The following is a 15,408-nucleotide window of genomic DNA, read 5'->3' as shown; positions in this document are numbered from 1 at the left end:
TATCTCACCCTACAAAAATACTTGAGTGAAAGTAGAGATACACACGGGTAAATGTTACTCCAGTAAAAGTAAAAGTCCTCCTTTTACATTTCCACTTGAGTGGAAGTACAAAAGTACTTGCCTTCAAATGTACTTCAGTATCAAAAGTAAAAGTCCTAAAAATGTGTACCATAAAGTAGTGGTGGACGAAGTACACAATTCCTCTACTTGAGTGAAAATAGAGATACACACGGGTAAATGTTAATCCAGTAAAAGTCCTCCTTTTACATTTCCACTTGAGTGGAAGTACAAAAGTACTTGCCTTCAAATGTACTTGCATCAAAAGTAAAAGTCCTGAAATGTATTATGACAGTTGCATTTACTATTGTTGAAATGATTCGGCACAGCCATAGGCATTCATTGGGCCCTTCTCCTTCATTCAAGGACAAAGTCAACTAAGAATTGTTGTATGTAGAAAGAACTAAAAGCAAATGAATGTGATCTTAGATACTTCAAAGTAACCAGTTTTTGCTTTGTTGAATGACTTACACTTTCGGACCAATTCAAGATGTTCCCTTTTGTGTCTGATAGTGTCAGGTTGTCTATCATTGTCTATCATCATTTGGTCGATGGCGTCATGAGGCTAATTAACATCAAAATTGTGAAAAGGGGTCAACAAGGCACAGTAAATAATGGATATAACAATAACTTACGTTAGGCAACACCATGAAAGCCTAGTTTACTTAAAGGGATATTCCGCCATTTTTGGAAATAAGCTCATTTTCCACCTTCCCTCAAGCAAAACAATCGATATTTACCTTGTTCCCGTTCATCCAGCCATTCTGTGAGTCTGGCTATACAACTTTTAGCTTCAGCCTAGCATAGATCATTGAATCAGATTAGACCGTTAGCTTCTCGCCTGCTAGCATCATGCTTACAAGTGACTAAGATTTCTGGTAATTTTCCCATTTAAATCGTGTCTCTTCTGAAGTTAGAAAGTGCAATAAGACCAACTGAAAATTAAACCTGGCATTTTTCTAGGCTGATTTGACTTGGAACTACACTCTCATCTGGCGTAATAATCAAGGCAACTTGCAAACTACTGGCACTACTACTGCTTGTTGTCTATGGGGACTATTTTCAGATGCTGCGTAAGATATCACTGCGCCCATGGTATGGTAGCAACTTGCCTTGATTATTACGCCAGATGAGAGTGTAGTTCCATGTCAAATCAGCCTAGAAAGACGGCAGGTTTCATTTTCAGTTGGTCTTATTGCACTTTCTAACTTGAGAAGAGACACGTTTTAAATGGGAAAATTACCAGAAATCTTAGTCACTTGTAAGCATGATGCTAGCAGGTGTTGCGTTTTGTATCTGATGATTACAGGGCTCCGCTCCTATAGTCTCAGCTGAGACCGCTACTCAGAATGTGTGCATACCTGTTAGACTACCGTGAATCCCTCACTCTGCTAACCTGGTTGTGTGTGTGTATACTATCTTTAGACTCTGCAAGAGATTTCTGCCTTGCTAAAGATAGCTTGTTTCCCCCCTTTCCGACTCTTTGAGGCGACTGCTCAGCGAAAAAGGGGAAGTTATTTATCAGTGTCGTGTCTGTGGCAAAGGCCCCTTTTCAATGGGTTTAGGATGCACGAAAGGACTGATGCATGAATCAAAATCCTTATTACCTGCAAACGTGCTTGATTATATGACTCTCTTCTTATAGGGGGACTTGGCCATTTACTGCATAAACTAATCTGTGACAATGATTTCTAATAGGCTGGTGCCTGTCAGTGTAGGGACAATGGGGACCTATTCCTAGTGGTCACAGAAAGATTCATAACTGTTCTAGTGACAGATTTCTATGACATAGAAGACAACTATTAAATCTAATTTGGGATTGGGAGTTCAGATAAATTCTCCTACTGGTGATGAAGGTGAATGGTTGGGGTTAAAGGGGTTCTAGGTTCCTAATTGTAAGTTGTGTAACACGGCTGGGGGAAAACAGTTTCTCTCATCCCACCGGAAACATACAACAAACTTAATCTAATTCTAAAGTCGTGGCCAGGTGATCAACTATGGGGTTTTCTAGGACAAATCTGTATAGCACTCATTGGCATATAACAGATCTAAATGATAATTTGTACTCCGTTTTTACCTACTAAAAACAGATTTCCTTATCTTTGCTTGTATGGTGCAGGTTTCGGACCTTACAAGGGCCCCCGAACATCAATTTTTTTACGGAACCATGCCTGCTAAATACAATCCAGTGTAATTTTTCTACAGATACATGTCTGCTAAATACAATCTGGTGTCATTTAATTACAGGACCATGTCTGCGAAATACAGTCCGGTTGGTTTTGTGACCGCGTTAGTGTCTAGGACTTTCCTTCCTAAATACACAGCTGAGTTCGCTACTCCAGTGTATGTCAATATATTGTGTAATAAGTGTTTGCCCATTAACAGTGTCTAGAAAATAAACCCTTCAAACGGACAACTCACCCCTTTCCAGCCAGGTCTCCTTGCAGGCGTGCGCCTCTCGCAAGAAAAAAGTATTCTTGCAAGGAGATCAATATTCTCGTTGACACAGGGGAGGCAAAAGAAAACTCGAAGAAGGACTCTGCTGCCTTTTAACAGAATCCCTAACCTAGGGTTAGGGCTCTGACTTTATTGAAATAATGAAAAAAATCTTCTTGCGCTCAGTTGAGGAAGTCCAGAAGAGGTGATGGAGAGCGCCCCCAGTCCCGGTCCTGGGACCTTTTTATATTTGCCCAGCTGAACCTGAATCTATCACTGGTATTTCAGTCAGCTGATTGGCTATTTGTTGTTCCTCTTTCTGGTAGCTACCCTCAACTCTTCATACTTAAAATACTGACACAGCACACTGATGTTGCCCATACATGGCTCTATGCTGAAACTATTAAACTTAAAACTCTAACACAACATTCGGATGTAACCCATATATGGGCCTAAGCAGGAACTACCAAACTTAAAACTCTAACACAGCATTACTCTATAAGCCTGACTAAAACACTTTAAGGGCTAAACAATTGTGCTATAAAGGATTAAGCAAAAACACATTCTAAAGCTAAACAAAACCACACTTTAAGCTTTTTTAGTAAAAACACACTTCTAGTCTAAGTAAATATTCTTTTCATACCAGTTATCTATCATTGCTGCATTTGCACATTTTTATTTGGTTTAGAGCAAGCTGGAATCAAGCAGTTATATTAAGACTTCTATCGAGTGAACTATCTCATGTAATCTTTTGTCTTTTCCACGGTTCACATTTTCTGCCACTTTCTACACAGGCGAGAAGCTAACGGTCTAATCCGATTCAATGATCTATGCTAGGCTGAAGCTAAAAGTTGTATCGCCAGACTCACAGAATGGCTGGATGAACGGGAACAAGGTAAATATCGATTGTTTTGCTCGAAGGAAGGTGGAAAATGAGCTTATTTCCAAAAATGGCGGAATATCCCTTTAACAGAAAATACACATGTAAGTACACGTGTATTTGGACAGTCTATTTTCCAGAAGGAACTTCAGCTGTCACAAAATGTAGTTAAGTAAAAAGTGAGATATTTAGCCTAGAAATGTAGTGGAGTAAAAATTTAACTAAATTGAAATACTCAAGTAAAGTACAGATACATGAAAAAGCTAATGTGATATCTTATACCTCAAATATCTTATCTTAGATACTTAAAAGTAACCACGTTTTGCTTTGTTGAATGTTTTACATTTTCGGACCAAATCAAGACGTTCCCTTTTGTGTTTGATGGTGTCAGATTGACTATCATTGTCAATCTATCGATCATCATTTCCTTGATGGTGTCATGAAGCTAGGTATGGTAACCTCAATATTGTGAAAGGGGTCAACAAGGTGAAGTAAATAGTGGATATATCAACAACATATAGGTTAGGCAACACCATTACTTAAAGTCTAGCTCACTTAATAGGAAATACTAGCCTGGAAAGCTAAACTATACAGAAATGTATAGTCTGGGGTCGGACCATTCACAGAGCTGAAGCCTGTGGGTGGGATGAACAGTTGTCTTTCAAACTGCCTCTGCACGTAATAGGCCAGCATTTGTGACCAATCGTAGCCGGTCAGCAAAACGGCAAATACATCCTTCTTTAAAACTAATGACTTGAGTGCTTCTTTCTGCTCAACCTTCAAAGAAAAGCCCAAGTCTAACTCTTCCAAAGTCGATTCAAACGAGCGCGCTTCATTAGCCTCATCCATCTTTTGTTTTTCTCTATGGTTGTGCAACATGGTCTCACACCCAACTCGTCGAACGAGGACACATGGTCCAGCCCCCTGGCGTCAATATCGGAAGCTGAAGGTGAGCTAAGGCGGGCTCAAGTACCCAGATAGAGCGTTCTGATTGGCTAGGCTGGCCTGGAGCCTAGCGCAGGCTTGGCCTCAACGGTGCGACCCTAGACCATCCCGCTAGGCAAAAATATGTTTGCCTGCTAGGGTGCGTCTAGATTTCTAGGCTAAGGAAATACACCTGTGTTTGGACATTGGGTCTTTTTTCAAAAAGGAACTTAAGCTGTACTTCAGCAATCACAAAATGTAGTGGAGTAAAAAGTAAGATATTTGGCCTAGAAATGTACTGGAGTAAAAGTAAAAAGTTTAACAAAATTTAAATACTTTTGTTAAGTACAGATACATGAAAAAGCGACTGAAGTACAGTAATTGAGCAAATGTCCATCACTGTTCTGAGGACACAATTTGCCTACTGTCTATCAACAACACTCAATAACAGTTATAATGTGATGTGTTAATCCCATTTGTTCTCTAATAATTTGACAAACTATTCAACTATGTCAACCACAGATGTGCAAAACATGTCTGTTTATTGAGTCAAACCTGGTCATAGAGCTATTCTTTGATGAACTAGTTGATGATTTTGCGAGGAAACAAATGTGAGAGAGACAGTAGATTTATAAAGGATTTATAAAGGAGGAGGTTAGGATGTGGAGGCCTCTACACAACATGGCCAAATAGGCCCATAATCTGGCCCAACGGAAGGGTAGCTGGCTTTAACCTTGTTTTTCAAGGTTTTTTTTTCTCCACAGACTGAGAAATGACTTCAAAAGAGAGGTTTATGGTGGTGTGTGTTGAACTTACAAAATATTTACACCCTCACCAAGTAAAAAAAACCCTTAATACAACCTTATATAAATGAGTTAGGTCACAAAGCAAAATTGCAAAGTGATAATGTCTCAAGTTTGATCATTTGTGTTTCCCTGTTCAGTTCGACTGCACCTGTTCTTCCTCGTCAATCACTTGTGTTTGCGCTGGATGTGGTTCTTCAGGCTGACGTTGTGGTTGAAGCACTGCCCACAGTCCTGACACTTGAAGGGTTTCTCCCCTGTGTGGACGCGCATGTGGGACTTGAGATGACTTAACTGGTTGAAGGACAAGTCACAGACCTCACACCTGTAGGGCTTCAGTCCTGTATGGACTATCTCGTGTCTCTTGAGGTGATGGGCCCCAGAGAAGCCCTTGTCACAAACTTTGCAGAAAAACCTGCCACGTTCCCAGTGGGTCCTCCTGTGAGTGCTTCGACTGGTGCAATCCGCAAACCGTTTTGGGCACTCTGAGCAGCGGTACTTCATGCGCTCCCCACTGTGGGTCTTCTCGTGCTCCTGCTTGTCTTTCCGGTCCCTGAACTTCTTGTAGCAGTATTGGCAGAAAAGCACATACTCTTCAGTGTGCACATGACTGTGTATACGGAGACCTGCCTCATTGACACAGCGCTTCCCACAAGTCAGACACAAGAACAGCTTGGCCTTGTGATCACAGATGTGCGGAGCCCGGTTAAGACGCCTAAAGATGAATTTGCCACAGTCTGGACAAAGCTCACGCTTACTCTTATACCCATGAAATCGTTCCACATGGATCTGCAGGCTGTCTGCGTCACTGAAGTAGACGGCGTATTTTGGATCGTGCCATCTCATTTCACTTCTGGCGCCTCCTTGGTCATGGCTACCCACAGATCCCTGTTCTCTAATGCTACAGAAACCATGGGTATCAGCACTGCTGCTGCTGCTGCCTAACACATTAACTCCATTGCTGGTTACCTCCTGAATGCCACTGGTTGTAGCATGCTGGCTGGCAGAAGTGATGACCCCTTCACTACTAATGCTGTTTGAATCTTCAAGAGGATCACTGGAAGCAGTTTGTTTGTTATAGCTGCTGGTTTCTGGGCTGCTTGTGCGTTCAGCTGCTTCGCTAACATCACAAGAGCTCTCTTGGTCTCCAGATGTGGGGGCCTCTTCTGGACTGATGGTGTGTTGGGTTTCTTGGTCGTCTGTCCAGACCAGCTCCTCATTGCACTTAATACAGCAGTAGAGCTGCAGGTGTTTCTGCTTGAGGCAGCGGGCACTGGTCTCTTCCCCACACAAAGTGCACCATCCCACCTGGATATTCTCCTCTTCATCCTCCCCCTCAGAACCCTCAAACTCTTCATCCGATGCTTCCGTGACTTTTTCAGTATCAGGAATCCACTCATCATCACTGTCCTTCCTTTTCCTCTTGGTTGGCTTCTGTTTCATCACTTCCTCTTCTGACATATCCTCCTTCTCTTCCTCATCTTCATGTTCCGACAACTCATAGCAGTCAACGGCCTCTCCTTCCTCCATCCACTTATGCACCTCACCATCTTCATCCTCAATCTTCTCTTCGTCCTCATCTTCTTCAACTATCTTGATGGTAAACTCCTCCCCAGTGTCTAAGGCCATGTCTTCAGGGGAAGTCACTAATGGCTCCTCTTCTGCCTACAAGAAACATAAATCATTAATTAGTTTTACTAAACCACGGCATGATTACTCTTCATGACCTGTTCAGCAGTTGGGTCATTGTAGTTTTGTCCTTTGACAAAGTTTCTGTGTTTATGAATGTGTTTTGGCATTATAGGAGTGTATACTGTTGAAGAAGTGGCCAAAGCTGGAATGTTCGGGGACTGGTCTAGTCCACCAAAACAATAGTGTTCAACCTGTTGCTACGTTGCTGCAATGTTTGCTTGTGTAAAATACTGTGTAATATTAGCCTGGGTGTTCCCATGTTGCCTTGCGCATGATTTGATTCACACTGCTAAGGCAGCCTGGAAACTACCGCCCTAATTTTTAGATAGGGGATAGGGGGCCTTAGATAGGGGGCCTTAGATAGGGGACCAATCACAGAACAGGGGGCAAGACAATGATGAGCTATGCACAGACGCAGAATTGATAGACATCCGTGGCGCCAAATAAATGGTTCTGGCCATTTTTTAAAATACGAGAAAATGAACGGTCCCCTGACCACATCTAATTGAGAAGTGGTGGTGCTAGCCAGGCTAGTGTAATATAATGTCTCATTACAAACTGGAATTGCTATATCGGGGAGGTCCATCCCATCTGAAATGGGCACAAAAATATTCAGACTGAGGCAACCCTGTACCTCTGGGCTGCCTCCTGGGTCTAGGGGCTGCTGGCTTGTCCACTCCCTGCTATTTCCGCAGCTCCAGCACTGCTGCGCCACGTGGAGAACGGGCCCCTCGCGTCGCGTATTAACGCTGCAGGCATCACTGCAGCATTTGAGGCACTTCTGGAACAGCTGTAGCAGGCTCGCAATCTTCACAACGACATCGGAAATTAGGCTGTTCCTTCAACGACATAATTATATCATTTTGAAATTAATGATTCATTTTATTCTGACATAATGCCAATGCATGGAAAAACTTGTAGCAAGAAATCCACTTACCTGCCTGGTATGATGGAAGTGTTGTTGTTGGGTTCTGTAGACAAAGGTAGATAAATACAGTGCCCTCCATAAGTATTGGAACACATGCTTAAGTTGATTTCATTCTCATTGAGCTCAATGCAAATCAAACCAGCTAATAGGCTAACTGAAATAAAACCATGCCAATCTCTAGGTATGTTGACGGGTATGTGATGATGTGGGGCTATTCTAATTCCAAAGGCCAAGGGGACTTTATCAGGGTGCAGAGTGTCCTGGATCTAAATAAAATAAATAAAAATCTACCTGCCTCTATGGGAATTTTAACACATAGGGGTTCCAATACTTAAAAGGAATAGTTCGGTATTTTACACTATAAGCCCGTTTTCTGTATTGCCTAGCATGAAAACGAGTGTTAGACACCGAAATTTCGACGATTGAGCCTGTTTGTGGAATTTGGCAGATTTAGAGTGGAGCTCTGTATGGCTTTAACATTGCTCGCTTTGTGCATGCTCTAAACGAACGTTTAAAAAACCCTAAACGTTCGTTTTTAAAAGTGTGCAGCTCACCGAGTGGTTACTGGTCTTCAGCGACCTTCTATAGCAAGTTTCGCAGTGAAATTCAAATTCTCTTGTGTTATATTAGGCACACACGTAGTGCTGTGCGATACTACGGTATATATCGTTGTACGACAGAAAAATGTCTATCGTACGATACAGTCCTCTACCGTTTATATCGTAATTTTAACTTGTGTGGCTGTGACTGCTCAGACAATTTAACTGCAGGTGCGTTGCCGCTTCTAGCAGCGGGCAACGTAAAGTTAATTTACTGACTCGGGATGGGTGGCCAGGCAGATGAACGCTGCAGTGCAGGCAGCTAATAGTAAACAAATTTTTTGACGTCGGCATAAATACTAGTGTTGCACGGTGCACCGATACAACAAAAGTATTGCAATACCCTGAAATTAAAAATGCCACAACACCTAATGTTAGCCTACTTTACAATACGTTTAAGAATGACTGTGTTCTTCTGAAGAAGCGGTGCGCGCAAGGCAGGTCTCCCCTAAAAGCTAGCCTGTGGCTGTGCGTCTTTCCCCCCCTCACACACACTGGTATGCGCAGCAGTGCTATTAACAGCGAGACATGCTGCTAGTTTAAGTGATGCTATTGTAACACACAAGTATAGGCTAATATCAAGTTGATTTGCTCACTTGCATCTCTCAAATGTGTGTTGCTAACCAATCTAGGCTATTTAGGCTTACTATTGGGTTTAACGTCATTATTTTCTCTCACGTATTTCTTAAAGTGACAGGCACTTAATTACACCTACTCTACACAACCACAACTGTTAATTTTTTTTTTTTTTAGAAATTATAAGAAAAATTTGCATTAATGTGTGGATGTAAATATATAATTTTAAGTAGAAATTATATATCGGGATATATATCGTTATCGTGGTATAGAATTGTCTATATCGGGATATAACTTTTTGTCCATATCGCACAGCACTACACACACGGTTGAAAAAGTATTTCCGGGATTTCGAAAATCCCTGATAACAGATGACAGAAGCTGTATTTCGCTGCTAAACTTCCTAGTTGAAGACCAGTAACCACTCGGTGAGCTGCACACTTTTAAAAACGAATGTTTAGGGGTGTTTTAAGGACAGAATAGAGCATGCACAAAGCGAGCAATGTTAAAGCCATACAGAGCTCCATTCTAAATCTGCCAAATTCCACAAACGGGTTCAATCGTCGAGATTTCGGTATCAAACACTCGTTTTCATGCTAGGCAATACAGAAAACGGACTTAAAGTGTAAAATACCGAAATATTCCTTTAAGACCCCTGTATTTTAAGAAAAACATTTATTTATTTATTTACGATACATTATTCATTCACAATGAAAACTGATGTCCTTAAAGGTTGGATATTTCCTCATTTTTTTATTTAAGGCATTTCGATCAATTTTCAAAAGACGATTTTATATTCCTCTTTATAGTCAACTTTATCATGTGTTCCAATACTTACGGAGGGCACTGTATATCAGATTAGTTTATTTTCACTGGTAGTATTTTATATGTGAGCCATGTGAAAAAAAAAAAAAATACTTATTGTATTGTATAGCCATAGCCTTTCACATTTTTCCCCAGGAATTATACTCTGAGGGTCATTCTATGTCAATTCAGACAAACAAAATACAGGAAAATGGTTGCTGCATCATCTCAGATTTTTCACATATTTGTCTACTTAATGATTAGGTCCCAAAACTAAGGTCTGTCAAATGTTCTTTGTTAAATTCCAATGTTTTCATTGGCTGTGTAAACCGTGCCTGATCTGCCAGCGATTTGGATTTCGCCCTGCAGCTCAGGCTAGGAACCTGCACATCAATCTCTCCTGCTTCCTGTCCTCATCTTCTTGCCAGTCTGCCCTCTCTGCAAAGGGGGCCAAACTTTGGAACTCTCTGAGCACGCTGAACACGCTGAGCTAAAACTGGAACCCAACAATAAAGCTTTTAACAAAGGACTCAAACAATGGCTAAAATCTAAACAACAGTGCTCACATGAATAGTCCGTAAGCGGTTGATGCTAGGGATGTTATAATAAAAACATTTGACGCGAGGTCACCGCGTTTGGGTTTGCACGCTCAAAAGGCTAGACCTGCCTTGGCCGGTGCGTCTTTTGCATTCTGGACGTGCCTGTTTTATTCGATGGTTTTATCGTGCTGCAGTCTATTAGGCAAGGACATACTCTAGTCCTAGCGTGCCAAAGGTTCTGGCAGTGAACAGAGGAAAAAGATCTGCTGGTTTCCAGCCTGAGCTGCCGGGCGAAATTCAAATTCCCCGGAGGTTCAGGCAGGGTTCATCTAGCCTTTGCAATCTAGCAATTGTTAGCACTTCCTCAAACTAAAGCGGCGTCTCTTCGGAGCTGTCATTTTCTTAAATGAGCCGCGGCAATGTTTCAAATGAGCTTCTAACGCTAGACAAACATGTTTATTTTCAACGCGATCACCTTGTACCCAAACCATTTCAAAACTAACTTTTTTTTTGTGCAGTAGAAATGAAGCGCAGACTTCCCAGACTAATGTTCAATCTTAAAAAAAATTGAGTTTAGTATGGTGATAGCCACCCCCCCCCCCCTTAAAATCTTTCAAGTCCATATGTTGAGAGCTCAATTAATATTGGTACACCATTAATAAAGTATAGTACAAAAGGGAAAAATAATGATTGATACCAAATGCGTACACATTTTTTTATACTATCCTCCACATATTTCAAAATCTAGAGCCTTGTAGAAAATGTCATACAAACTTTTAACAGTTAAGTCATACTCACGTTTAGGCTGTGAATAATACTTTTCATTATATGAATACCCTAACATTGCTTGCCAGATAATGGCCGGGTTTCCCAGATTCATTAAGAAGCTCTTAAGTGCTATGAACTTCTTAGGAGAATTCTTAGAACGTTCTTAGAGCGCTCCTAAGAAATTCTTAGCACTTAAGAGCTTCTTAACGAATCTGGGAAAGCTGGCCAATATGATTTTCAGGCTGTAAAACTTAAGTAATTTCAAGGGCAATAATAAATAATATAAAAATAATATGATGACATTGTATTTGAACAGAAATATGTTAAAAGCTTTGGTTTAGGGACACTTTTTTGATATAGACTGTTTGAACAAAGTCTGAGATGGTACTGCAACAAACAACCTTATCTGACTTGACATTAAATGACCCCTGAATCAACTTGGTGAATCTCAGCTCTAGCACTAATTTGTGTAATACACATATAATACAAATTCGATTAGGTGCTTTCTCCACTAGACTGAACTCGTACCGCAACCTGATGCCCAAACCGTGGTGTGAACCGAGCAGTGACTTCTCTGTACGGTTACCACCCTAGCAGGGTGCAAAAGGAAGTCCAAACCCTCGCCGAAGGAGACATGTGTGACTGCAGGAGTCTGAGTGGCTGGAACAGAAACACACACACACATACACACACATGACTGAGGTCTCTGTAACATCCCACCCACTGATAAGTGCCATGATAAGGAGATAGTCAGTGTTATTCACTTCACCTGTTACTGGTCATAACGTTTTGGCTGAAATACGTTAATATTTTCAAAAAGGGTGACAGAAATATAGACTAGTTGCTTTGGAGTGTAACAACTGGCAAGGTAGTTTGCACGATCCTAACACATAACATATTTTTCTAATGAAAACCATTGGATTTAAATATGCTGTAATATATATTACAATTATTATTGGCAAATAACGCAAGACTAAAGAGTTTTTTGTACCGTAAAATAATGTTTCCAAAATTATTTCAGTGGTTCATCAACTCGTAACAGGGAGAACGACTATATATAAGTTAACCAGATCGGGAAGCGGATCTTTAGCGCGATGGAATTCACTATGCTTTAACATTTAATGTACAGAGGTACACATCACTTCCTAACCATTATGTTACTGTTCTGAGAACAACAATATACCTTTGCTGTGCGCATGGAGAGGCATACTCTTGGATGAACCAGTTCCTACTGTCACCATCTTTTGCTGGAGATCACACTGACGTCCGATGCTCCCCAAGGACAGCGAGCATACCTGCTAACGGAAATAGGCCTTAATTAGTGGTCTACCTCCTAAGTGGTCTTCCTCCCTCGGCTGAAAGGTTCTTGTCCAACAGACACTGAGTGCGTTTACATGGACATTTTCCGATTGCCTTAACCGGAATAAGGTCATTTTCGGAATAAGCATAACCGGAATAAAATAGGTGGAGTATTCCGATCATATTCTGGTTATTTAGGTGCATTCTAGACATCCAAACACCTTATTCGGAATAATGACGTTCTATCGGAATATTCACAGTATTTCGTGACAATTAAACACAGCATTATGGCAAATAACAACAAACTGTTTGACGGCCCATGGTATTTTTTCTGTCGCGACAGTAAAAGAAAAGAAAAAGACCTTCTGGCGGCAAACTTTTCAAAGTTATTTATAAGCGGAGCCTCAGAAAATTTGTTGAGAATGAAGACGAAGAAGAAGAAGAAGGTAAGCTACACTTTGAACACACGTTAGACAGCATAGTAGCGACATAGCCCCCCATAGCTTAGTAGGCTAGTGATAAAGTTACTATGGATACATTCAGGGAAGGAACGTTAGAACTTTCATTAATCAGAGTATGCTGCGTGTCATGTAAACGGGAATATGAACAGAGTATTCTTTTAATATCTCATGGAAACACCTTATTCTGAATATTGTCAATATTCAGAATAAGGTCCATATTCGGAATATTAATGTCCATGTAAACACACTCACTACAAGCAGTCTAATGGCCTGGTCAGATTACACGATTTCAGCCCGATTTTGGCCCGAATTTGTCGTGACCGACAAGTTTACAGCGTCGTATCCGATTTCACATGGTCGGGCACGACACCGAACGCCGAGTGAATCTCATAATGTGACATGCTTCACGACTTGCGATTTGTCGTTCACGACGTTCTAAAACAGCCCGACAAAAAGTCTGGCTTGTCAGAAATTTGACGGGAGTCATATGACGTGACCGATGCTTTCGGTGTATGTGGCCACTCTCCCGACCAAGACGCAGAGAGGTTTTCATGGTTCTAAAATTGTATAGTGTGACATGGTAAATCGTAAACGACAATCATGAGCGACAAAAAAATCGTATAGTCTGACCAGGCCATAACACATGTTCTATGTTCTATTAAAACCCAAGTACAAGACGATGCTACTTACTTCCATCTTATTTAAACAGAGTTAACATGAAGGATAACAATACAACCCCAAATCAGAAAAAGTTGGGACGTTGTGTGAAATGTAAATAAAATCAGAATGTGAAAATCTACAAATTTCAAAAACCCATATTTAGCTGCAAAAGAAGTAAAAAAACAAGTAAAATGTATTTTTTTTTTTTTTAAATAGTCAAATGTGTAATTTTCAACATTTGATATGTTGTCTGTGCCCTTTTTGCAACTAAATATGATTTTACCAGATTTGCAGATTATTATTATTAATAATATCATTATTGCAGATTTTATTCACATTCTATACAGTACATTCCAACTTGTTCTGATATGTAAACAATACAAATATTACACTAATAACACACCTAGCATCGTAAGTGTGCATATCGAAGTGAACTCTTTTGTTTCACTTTGTCTTTTGTTTGACTGGTCTCGCACAATTGGGAAATGTCTCCAACAGTTAGATTATGTGCTTACATAATTGCAAAAGCGCTGCTGGACTACGACAATCCATGCATGGAGACCAAAATGTTTTTGCTTACTTATCTAACTCTAGGGGAGACGGTGAATCACCCAATTTTATAAAACAGTGGCATGTGCCTTTCACTTAATTTATCAGCATTAACTCAAATAATAATAGTTAGAGTCACAGTTCCCTTGGGGTTTGCCCCTTATTTAGACTGCTAAGGTCGAGGGAATACTTACCCACTCCACAGTAAACCCGAGGCAAATCAATTATAATGGCTTTAAAATTACTATTATCGATGTAATTATAGAATAATGTTAGAAACAAATCAAAACTCTATTTAGGAGTTAGATTTTGTTTCGGTGGCTTTTTGCTATAACTTGGTAATGAGAGACCGAGATTTTACCTCATTGTTGGCATCCATGAAGAGTGAGGGCAGAGCATCAGGCTTGAGCGTTAAGCTGGCAGCCACACCGGCCTGTTTCTGCTGCCAGTTGGTGAAGCAGTCAGGAGGGAAGTGGGCGGAGCACATTGTGCTTGAGGAATTCACTGGATGCTTCAGTCTGCCGTCGAGGAGAACCATCCACTGCTGCTGAGTTGATGGATTTTTGGGGAAACTCAGGAGTTGTTCAGTTCTGTTGCAGCCTTGGATGATGCAGATTTCTGACATTTTTGAATCCTGTAAGGCAAAGCAAGCGCCTCTCAATCCCTGCAGTAACTCAGGACAGGTTGTTATACCCACAGACCGGGGACAGCATTTTTTTCACTAAATGAAGAGTGTCTGACCTCTCTTGATCTAGAAACATTTTTAACTCTAGTGGTATAACATGTATAGACTTAAGCAGAGGCGCGGGAAGATGTTTTCGGCAGGGGGTGCTGTGGGTGGGGGGGGGGGGGGTATGGGTGCAGTCCACGTAGGGTAGTACAAGTAAACTTTATAGAATTGTGAAGATAGCCTACTATGTGTTCGATGTTACACTGATCGCTCTGTCCCCGTTTTTTTTCACTCCCTCTCCCCTGCATGAAGAACAGCTGATCTGACGCCGGTGCGCATAAACGCAACATCTAGATAGGCTGCCTATTGCAATGCAATGCCTCATCATTTTCGACATTAACCAGATAACATTAAATAATAAAAACACGCAATGTAACCATTTTCAATAAATAAAAAAAATCACACCACGAAGTAGCCTACATAAACCACAAAACTTCCGTGCCACAAAGTAACAAAGTTATAGCCTACACTGCTCGTTGCCTATAATGTTTACATACAGTGAGGAGAAAATGTATTTGATACCATGCTAAAGTTGCCTAAAAAGAGGAATATAAAATCGTCATTTGACAATTGATCTTAATGTCTTAATTCAAAAATTGAGTAAAAATAAAACCGCTAAGTACGCCAATTTTCTTTGTGATGGAAGAATGTTTCGTAAATAAATAAATGTTCTTCCTAAATGCTAGGGGGAAGTAAGTATTTG

The 15,408-nt window shown here is 40.8% G+C and overlaps 1 protein-coding gene across 4 annotated transcripts in view; it reads right to left on the bottom strand.

Moving 5' to 3' along the window:
* Window positions 1-4,805: 4,805 nt before the first annotated feature.
* Window positions 4,806-15,408, bottom strand: part of LOC134059298 (zinc finger and SCAN domain-containing protein 21-like) — a 105,832-nt gene continuing 95,229 nt past the window's right edge. For 3 of the 4 annotated variants that reach the window (XM_062515676.1, XM_062515674.1, XM_062515677.1), the window contains 6 exons: window positions 14,337-14,609; window positions 12,190-12,304; window positions 11,535-11,666; window positions 7,730-7,763; window positions 7,427-7,631; window positions 4,806-6,765 (listed from right to left, as the gene is read on the bottom strand). In XM_062515676.1, coding sequence (XP_062371660.1) covers window positions 5,269-6,765; window positions 7,427-7,631; window positions 7,730-7,763; window positions 11,535-11,666; window positions 12,190-12,304; window positions 14,337-14,609 — 2,256 coding nt within the window. In that variant the 3' untranslated portion in view covers window positions 4,806-5,268. The remainder of the gene's footprint in view (window positions 6,766-7,426; window positions 7,632-7,729; window positions 7,764-11,534; window positions 11,667-12,189; window positions 12,305-14,336; window positions 14,610-15,408) is intronic. The other variant, XM_062515675.1, reaches the window with a different exon arrangement.

Source organism: Sardina pilchardus, chromosome 2, assembly GCF_963854185.1.
Source record: "Sardina pilchardus chromosome 2, fSarPil1.1, whole genome shotgun sequence".
NCBI lineage: Eukaryota > Metazoa > Chordata > Actinopteri > Clupeiformes > Clupeidae > Sardina > Sardina pilchardus.
This window is presented reverse-complemented; position numbering and strand designations above follow the sequence as displayed.